At 35.3% G+C, this 10,421-nt stretch overlaps 1 protein-coding gene across 1 annotated transcript; it reads left to right on the plus strand.

The window, feature by feature from the left end:
• The first annotated feature begins 4,306 nt into the window (after positions 1-4,306).
• On the plus strand, positions 4,307-5,331 carry LOC149247599 (uncharacterized). The gene is made up of 3 exons (XM_089444702.1): positions 4,307-4,724; positions 4,774-4,819; positions 4,915-5,331. Exons 1-3 carry the CDS (start codon positions 4,393-4,395, stop codon positions 5,011-5,013), a joined length of 477 nt encoding a protein of 158 aa, XP_089300828.1. The 5' UTR covers positions 4,307-4,392; the 3' UTR covers positions 5,014-5,331.
• The last annotated feature ends 5,090 nt before the right edge of the window (positions 5,332-10,421 follow it).

Genomic DNA, 10,421 nt, shown 5'->3' on the forward strand with positions numbered 1-10,421 from the left:
CAGTTGTTAGGTTTGATCTTGGGCCTTGCCTAGATTACTCCAACAAGTTACCCATTCACCATTATTAAAAAAAATGAATTTATTTTCCCTGATGCAAATGAATTGTACCCCTTCGAATTTGTCAACAAGAAAATGGGATAATAAGGGAATGAGAGAATAAGCACTTCAAAAGCTAATGAAAAGGTAACTTATGACCTTTAGTTCCAAACTTTGTGAATTGTCTCATTCTTTGGGATGTCCCTTTGAAAATCAAAGTTTCTTAATCACTAAGATGAATGCTAATTTCCTTATGGATGAAATATGAAGAAATTTGAATTTGTTAATAATAGAATGGATAATAAGGGAATGAGAGAATAAACACTTCAAAAGCTAATGAAAAGGTAACTTATGACCTTTAGTTCCAAACTTTGTGAATTGTCTCATTCTTTGGGATGTGCCTTTGAAAATCAAAGTTCCTTAATCATTAAGATGAATGCTAATTTCCTTATGGATAAAATATGAACAAATTCGAATTTGCCAATAAGAGAATGGATAATAAGGGAATGAGAGAATAAACACTTCAAAAGTTAATGAAAAGGGATGTGCCTTTGAAAATCAAAGTTTCTTAATCATTAACATGAATGCTAATTTCCTTATGGAGGAAATATGAAGAAATTAGGGTCTCTGGAATGAATGTTTATTATAATATTGAGATTGATAAAAAAAAATTCCATTAGCAGGTATGATATTATTGTGAGTTTATTAAACAAATATATATTTGTTATGGTTAATTCAAAATATGTGGGTATGCTTATAATTCAGTATTCAGTATTATGAAAATGTTGCATGTTAATGTTGAATAAAGTTGAATTAAAAATAATTAAAAAAATATTTCTGTTAAACAAAAATAAAAAATATAAATTAGGTTGAATTATAATTAAAAATACAAAAGATTATTAATACTATATGTCAATCACAATAATAAAAATTATTTGAAAAAAATACAATTTTAAATTGATATTTTTGAGTTAGAATTAAGAAGAGGAAAGATGATTGATTTTGAAACTAACAAATATTTATTTTTGAATTTGAATTTTTAAAAAATAAAATATTTTTTAATTAATTTTATAATTATAAATACTTATTTACGTATTATATATATATATATATATATATATATCTTTGTGATTAATAATGAATAAAAATTTTAAAGACTTTTAGTAGTTGATTGTACCAGTAGTTACTTTAGAAGCCAATATAAGACACATGTTTTTATGTAACATTACATAATAATAAATTTATATAGAATATGTTAGCTCTGCTATAGTTTGCAGCATCTGATGGGCAAAAAGCAGGTTTGGCAGTGCTGGTCACACGTTCAAGAGGTTTTGCAGCAATGGGTTTCTTCTTCCCCTTCATCCCCTTATTCTCCTTCATTACCCCTTAATCCCTTCACAACCCCATTTACCCCTTTTCCCTTTAATCCTCGAGCATTTTTATGTTTAACATTAAAACCCCGATAGCCCTTTATAGATTGTATTAAATTATGTTTTTGTTAAAACACCGTGCATATAATATAATTTATAACCCTCAGTTTTGATAGAGCCTGGGCCCGCAGTTTTACTTGTCACATCATCTGTCATGTCAACGATAAACCCATGCTCTTATTCTCCACCGTCCAATCCTCCGCCCATTGATCCAGCATTGTACGCAAGCCCCGCTCCGTCAACCTGCATGTTACATAACCCCTGGGGAAGTGGTATTCTGCTACCATGCGACGCATTTGCATTTCATCGTTTCCCTTGTACGTAAACCGCCGCAACATAAAAGTGGTGCGGGAAAACCATTTCCCGCCATCGTACTATTTCCCCGCCCGTTAACCATCGCCCTCTTCTACCACCGATCGTCGTCGGATCTCCCTGACCGCGATCCGACGGCCCTCATTCACTGTGTTCATCCACCTCCCGATAGTTCGTTCTAGCATGATATTTGCCGTCCATTTCTCTAAATATAGCAGCTCATACTCAAGTTGTGCCTTCCCATTGCCATCTGTCAGCATATCTTGATCGTCCATGCAATTCATCCGATGGCCAGTGTTTCATTTCGGTCCCTGTTCAATTTCAAAGTATTTTTAGTATATTCTTCAGTGTTTTTTCGAGCTTGTTTTGCGCGCGCAAAGGAGAAAGCAAGCCATCAGCTCCCTGTACTCTGTGCGTTAAATTCTCAGCTACCTGCATTCAATACAACATGGCCAAGGACGAGGAGAATGATCCTCGAGCAGATCAAAGACAACAGCAGTGATTGAAAATTATCAAGATAATATTTCAACTGTTCAGGAAGGACACTGAAGTACACAAAGAGCCATTTTGTTCATTTAAAACGGTCAGAATGAATCAGAAGACCCATATCAAATCATAAATGTGGTTAGTGGTCAATTAAGACACCTCCACGCATACCCTAGCAGAGATTTTTGTAGAGTGATTTTATATATACCCAGAAAAACGATGTAATGAGTTTGATGAGTGTCGGGTGAGTGCTAATATGTTGTAAGCTTCAACTTCTGGAGACTGTAACTACTTTGAGACCTGCAACATCTGGTCTTCATTTCCAACTAATACAAGCTTCTTTTGCTGTCAATTGCTCATTTTCACTTCTTCTATGTTCCAAGTTGTGCCTGTTTTGCAATTATTCATGTGCTGTGAATGTTTAGCATCAGAGGGGCTGTCATCCCACATTTGTGTTAGAAGTTAGCATGTATCATTGAATTTGCTTTCAGGTTTCTGTTGTTTTAATACCAGAGAATTATCATCTTGTCTGTGTATTAGATGATAGATTTACAGATCTCATAACTAATTGCATCTGACCATCACAGGGTCTTGTGTATCTGCTAGTGTAGTCAGTCTTCTCCATTATCACATTTTGTTTAAAATGTAAGTAGTTGGTGGTAAAAGCCTTATAGTTTGGGGGTGTTCACCCATGTCTGGGGTAAAACATAGTAAGAGTGGTTATCTGGCTTGAAATTTGCAGCATTTCTTTGATTCATCCACCATTTATCCAACATTTTGTTGAGTTTATAATGTTCCGAGAATCACTAATATACAACTTAGGGGAGTTTCTTGAGGTGATAACAAAATAAACCTACCTAACATTACATAATAACAAATAAATATACAAATTAAAAAGAAAATAGCTAAATTAATTTTATTAAGTATCAAAAAATAAATTTCTTAAGAATAAGAAATTAATATATAACATAAAATTAAATGAAAAAAAATACATTTTAAAGATTAATATATAACATAAAATTAAATGGAAAAAAAATACATTTTAAAAATTTATATTTATATTTATGTTTGATAAATTTTAATTTAAAATAAATTTGAATTTATAATATATTTAAATATAAACATTTTTAATAATATAATAATAATAATAATAATTTAAAATTAAATTTTAATTAATTTTAAAAAACCTTATCTTTTCAAAACTTTTTAATTAAAATTATGAAATAAATTAAAAAAAATAATAGCCTAGTTATTCTTCATTACTTTTCAAACGTGAGTGAGTTCTAATCGTCAACCACATATTGTATCACTTAATTTGAGCATTTTAATATTCAACCACATATTATATGGCTTTGACTCTATTTAAACATTTTGATTTTCAACCACATATGACTTCTTTCCGTATCCTTCTCATCATAACACCACTCGTTCGCTAGCAGCAAATCACTACCTTTAAAAAAAAATTACTTTTACGATAATCTATTAAACCTACCAGAGTGAGGTCGAACAATGAAAAATAATTTACTTTTACGATAATCTATTAAACCTACCAGAGTGAGGTCGAACAAAGAAAAATAATTTAAATTTGATAAATAAAAATATTATTATCTACTATTTTTTAAAATATTACTAAAATTTACAATCAATTTAATCTATAATCATTTTAAAATATTATCAAAATCTATAATCCAAATAAAAAATAATGCATCATATAGAAGAAAAGAAAATAAAAAATAATGCATCATTAAAAAAAAAACCACCCTCATCTCGACCAAAACCAAGAGCTAAAAACAGTCATGATATTAAGACCGCAGGATATTTATCTAAATTCATACTACATAATATTAAGACCACAGGATATTTATCCAAATTCTTACTACTCCGGTAACTTGCGGCTGAAGTTACTTTCGTAGTTGCAGACTTTTGACTGTGCCCACAGACAAAGTTATCCTCCACGCGCCGGCAGCAACCCTAAGGAAGCGAACTCTACACGGCTCATAGCCCTATAAATACCCACGCTCTTCTCGTTTTCTTTCATCGACTTCATTCATCTTATCTGGTGTTGCTTATTCACTCTGATGTTTATATTTGAATTTGCAGGTTGATAATTTTTCAAATTTGTAGTGCCATGGCTGGAAAAGCGCCAGAGAAGCAGGACCACGTTCTGTTCGATCTGTTCGGCAGGAAGAAGGAAGAGAAAAAGGAGAAAATGCACGTTGGCCAGATGATGCAGGCTCCTGCTTTTCACCCCCACAATCAAGCTCAGACTGCACCTTATCATCATCCAGCTGCTGCTTTTCAGAATGGTGCTGCCACCTACAATCAGGCTGCTGAACACGACCAAGTTCGCCCTCCTGGTTACGAGGGACAATATTTTACCGCTGGGGAAACTGAGAAACAACTGCACAGAGGTATACCAGGAAAGTTTCACAGACAGACAGATAACCTGACTACAGCTCTGTAAGTCTCTCTAATCTCTCTCTTAACTAATTCCTTTGTTCATTGATAGCGACAACACGGGTTTCTATGGCATCTATTTCTTGATTGATAATGATGTTTCTTTATTGATAATGACGTTTCTTGATTAGTGGCATTTGATAATTATGTTTCTTGATTGATAATGACGTTTCTTGATTACTTGCATTTTCAGTCGAGCGAAGAAGAGGAGGAAGACGGCCAAAGGAAAACAGGCGGGAGCAAGAAGAAGGGTGGAAACGACAAGCTCCCCGGTGGGCACCATTCTTCATAGTGTGCTGGTGAAGAGGAGGACGAGGCAGTTCTGCTGTATAAAATTAACACCATAGTAACGGAAGGAGGAGCGTTCAGTAAATAAATAATGCCTTCTAATATGTCTGCCTGTGTGTTATTTTGAGTAGCAATATGTGTAGTAGAATAGAGAGTATACTTATCAATGTCGTGCGCTCTGTTGCATGCCTTTGTGCAGTGTAGTGTGTGTAAGAGAGTATAAAATATCAATGTCATGCTATCTGCTGCTGCATGGCTTTATGTAGCGCTTGGCTTGCTATTCTGTCACTGGCATTTTGCATCTTATACTAATAATAATATAATAGCTTTTACATTTGGTTTCTTCTCAGGATCAGGTACTTCGGCTCTGGAAATCATTTACTCCACAAATTATTTATTGATAAACAAAGTTTGTCAACTTAGAATCTCCTTACAAAATCAGTAACTACAACAATAAACTGCACAATATGTTCAGCAAACTATAAGAACAACAAACTGAAGAAGTTCTTCAACTTTCCAAGTTCATGTTGGAAAAAGTAGAAGAGGAAACACAGTGGTCTAAAACGTAATAGAATGAAATATATGAGTAGGAAAGGGACAAATTATACTTAAAATACACACAAGAATAAAAACACTATTTTTTCAATTTTTAAAATTATTTTATATCTAATAAAAAAAATAAGATATCCAATCAAAATATCATATAATATATCTTTACGCATAATTTTATTCCTATGTTTTTTAAATTATCTATATATCCAATCAAAGAATATCCAATCAAAATATCATATAATAAATCTTCCACACATATACAATCTTATCCATACACAATTTGGATATAAAATTTAAGCACAAATGAAAGAAAAATAAAAAATAAACTCCAGGCCTTACTTTACACTAGCCTTACATGTGCACTAGTACACACCACCTTGTGATGCTCTCTTAAGAACCTGTTCATTCTTATAAGACGGACGACTAACAATTTTCCTTCGGAATAGAGTTTTCGGAAGTCCAGAGAGCCATGTTATTCCATGTGAGACCTTAAACTCTTTATTCTGAACAATCGTCTTCTGAACAAATGTCTTCAATATCTTGAATGTGATCATGTGTTATCTAGTTTGGTTTTGTAACGTAATAATGTATTTTCTAACATGAGCTAGCAGGGAGAGGATGGACTCTATTGCTTTTTTCCTTTTTTTAAATTTAGGAGCATTTTGGTATTTAATTTGTAAAAAGCATTTTGGTATTTAATTTGTAAGTTGTTTTTAGTGACATTTTTTTGAAAGTTTTTCAGTGGGTTTTTTTAGTCTGATTTCTCTAAAATCTTGGTAGGAATTTATTGAAATCACAAGCTTGATGGGTATCCTCTGCACAATCAAAGTGCCTTAAGGGCTTTCAAGGGTGTTGAATCCATATATAAAGTAAAAAAAAATAGTTAAAAAAACAAAAATCAAGATTTCACCTCAAATTTTTCCACCAATTCCACTGGATTCTAGGAAAATCAAAAAAGTCACACTAAAAACAACTCCTTTAATTTTTGTTAATAGACAATTAATAGAAATTAAATATGGTTAAGACTGTTATATTGTAACATCATTAATTATGATGTTTATAAACAATTTTGTATAATTGAGAACCCCAGTGTAATAAGTGTGATAAGTGATTGTTGGTAGAAACTTTGTCTAAATATAATGAAATTATTGATGCTATAATTCATTTATGTGTACTTAAGTGTGTGAATGTTTTGTTTAATGTTAATTATGCATTACCGTTTTAATCAATATATTAAAATTAGAGTAATCATAAATTAATTCTTGAATTAAATTTAAAAAACAATAATTATGGATTAATATTTTGATTAATAATAATTATCAATTATAATATTTATATTTAATTATATTTTCTTATTATCAAAAATTGAAATCCAAGGAGAAGGGATGGCACACATAGTCAGAGAGAATAATCAATTCAACCGCATCCTAAAAAATTAAGTACCAAACCTAGATCATTAAATGTGACTGGATAAATCTCTGTTGAGTGGGCATAGCAGTGAATACTAAGTTCATGGAAGGGCAAGTCAACATTGTGTGGGCAAACCTTGAAGAGTTAATGTGTGGGCAAAGGCATTGTCTAGGGGGACAAGTAGTGCATTCTTGGCAATACCCAAGACGCAAGTTAACGACTAAATATGTTGGCCAATTCAGACAGGGGTTCGATTGGAATTTTAGGGAAATTATTGGAGAATTTTGTGGAGAGCTAGTGCTAGTGTGAAGCTCATGGAGAGCATTCAACCTGCACTTGATTGCTACTACTCAACCTTCTATTTTTACCCTGTCTTGCCTCTATTTTTACCCGGTCTTGCCAGTTAGGCGTAGAGGGAGATTGAATTAAAATAATTAGGTTCTTCCCCAAACTGTGAAACCATTGATTCTTGTTGTGGCTATAAGACCACCAGTGCTTGTCTCAGGATGTGAAACTGCCCATACAGTGAATCTCTGGTGCTTGTGATTGGTTGAGAAACCGTTGGTGCTTGCAATTGATTATGAAACCACTAGTGCTTGCCAGACTGTTGATAAACCACCTAAAAGAGATATCACTCTTAGGTCAATTGGTGTATTTCCCAATGAAATTTTAACTCTTATACTTCGGACCTGGTGGGAGGGTGGTTAGTTATGGGATAGAACAACATAATTGGCCTACGATTGGGAGGTGAGTGTGAATCCCTTCTCTAATCACTAATTAAAATCAACTTAACTAGATAATCACTAGTTAAAATCAACTTAACTAGATAAGTAACTTGTCACTTGGTCTCTATTCATGATTTATGAATGTTAAACTACAACACCTCCTTTTTTTCTAGAAAGAAAATCTTTATATTATATTGAGGAGATATACAGACAAAATGATTAGGAGACCTGAAACGCCTTATGGCAAAAAAACAGCATGTAACAGCTTTCATGGAACAGCTTGCATGAAACAGTTGCAGAACTATAGGCAGTGTCTGAAAACATCTGAAAGAAAAACTCCCATATGACATAACCTGTTTACATGAACCTATATCAGGAGTTGAGAAAAACAGACCCCATGGAGGCCAATCAGTTGTTCGGGGAGAACAGAGCAGAGACGGATTGTAGGACAAAATTTGCAGAAAGTGTGGAGTCTTCAAAAATAATCCGATTCCGCCACCGCCAAAGAGACCAGATGGTGATGGGCAGATGGGGTGAAGGGATTTTTGACGCCCCCACCAGGCAAAAGCTGCATCCACAGAGATGAAACATAGGTGTTGAAAAGAGAAAAAATTTGCAAGGTCATACCAGATATGTTGGGCAGCAGAGCACTTGAAGAAGAGATGAAAATTTGTTTCCTCGTCCATCTTGCAGAGAGCACATCTGTTGGGGCCATGCCATGACCGCCGCCTCAAGGTGTCCCAGGTTAGGTTTTTGTTGAAAAGCACCAACCAGGAGAACAAAATAATATTGAGGGGGCAACGAATCTTCCACCTGGGAAGCGTTGCGATGCAGGAGCATAAACAGAGATGAGATCTGCGTATATATATTTTACGATAGCATGTGGAGCAGAGAAGGGGAGGGACCATGTAAGATGATCAGCAGCGTTTGAGCGCAGAAGACCTCCCCGCTGGAGGGAGGTTGAGAGGTCAGACCAGAGGGGGATGAGGTCGATAGGGAGGTTGATATCATCAGCGTCTCGGAGCACAGGCTGGGGGCCATCCCATTCCTTTATGATTCGATCCCATGTATACAAGCCCGATCTTCGAAGGAAGAAAAGAAGAGGTGGGGGAATCTGCATAGTTCCCCTGAATCCAGCAAAGGAGTCTAGCCCAATGTAAATCTTGCTGCCTGTGTGGATATTCCATTTCAGATTGCTGAGGAAATATCGTTGGATCCTTCGAAAACTTGACCAGATAGCAGAGCCTCGTTTGATGCCAATAGAGTCGAATCGGAACCAGAAATCAATTCCCCTGCCTTTAAGGTATTTCTGCCTGACGATGTCACTCCATAGACTAGATCCATAAATACCCCTCCACAATGATTTACAGATTAGTGCTGCGCCAAAAATTTTAATGTTCAGAATGCCCCATCCGTCATAATTTTTCGGCAGAGAGAGAGAGTCCAGCTTGGAAAGATGGATTTTATAGCGTTCAGCTTTTGCGCCCCAAATGAAAACTACAACACCTCCTTGTATACATATGTATGAAATATGCATGAACATATAATTCTTCTCTCGATATACTAGTTAAGTGTACACTTAACTAGTTGAGGCGTGTTTGGATATTCGATAGTAACTGTCCTTGGTTGTTGATTATGCCTATTCTAGTTAGGTGACTATATGAGTTTGATTAATTGTGCTTCCTAATTTGTTGATTTCAATCTGAGTTATGTACTGAATAAAGGCTAAGACAACATCAATCATATTTTTTTTTGTGAGCCAGCAGTGTTTCGTGGACAAATCTTTGATTAAAATATGAATGATCTATGTAAATTACCACCGAAGCAGGGAGACATTTAAAGAACAACATATATAAAGTATTACTGCCGAGTGTAAATGTATGAAGTATCAACGTAAATAAAGCAGCCCTGAACCACTTATAAGTTAACTGAATAATCAACGGAGTTGCTGGTGTATAATATGTGAATGCCTTGGACACCTTACCCTCGATGGGCGTTGGGTAGGTCCCACACCTTGTCTAGTTTTGGGGCTTAACTTCTACTCTACGAAATGTATCGCTGGTGGAAGCCCTGATGGGGGTGGGCCTTGGTTAGCCCCTCCTAGTTCTGGAAACATCTGGCATCAAGCTTAAACCCCACCACTCATCAAGTTCATCATTATTAACATGCCCAATCGGGAGAAAGCCTAGGTAGGCTCACCTTGTTATCGAGCATCCAAGCCCTCACGATTGTATGCATCACTGTTGGCTGGGCCCACCAGAGACTCGACCACAGGCATCATGGAAATTTGATGAGGTGGCGCATTGTATGGTGGGAACCTCCGTACCTAAGGATTATGAACTATGGGTGTCGCGAGTGGCTTGGATTTTGTTTGATACATACAATTTGGTGTATATACTATGTGGCGGCGATTTAATATACGTGATTGGTTTATATATGACATGTGACGTGGATTTAATGCATGTGATTTTTTGTGTATAATATATGCCGAGATTTGTGATCCATACAAAGTGTTTGCATATGATATGAGATATGTCCACTTCTCACAATCAGGCTAGCCACCCTCGGTGCTTAGAGCCACATGTCAATTTGTGTGGTTGTTGGTAGGGCTGACGTCAGAGTATAGAGCATGGGGAAGGTCCACCAGTGTATCGATTGTGGCTCTCATTGGTTTCGAGGGGGTGGCACAACACATGTTTGGAACTCCCGATCCAATGAATCATGA

This window comes from Pinus tabuliformis, chromosome 7 (assembly GCF_031772625.1).
Source record: "Pinus tabuliformis cultivar Carrire ecotype Pingquan chromosome 7, CPIR1, whole genome shotgun sequence".
Taxonomy (NCBI): Eukaryota; Viridiplantae; Streptophyta; class Pinopsida; order Pinales; family Pinaceae; genus Pinus; species Pinus tabuliformis.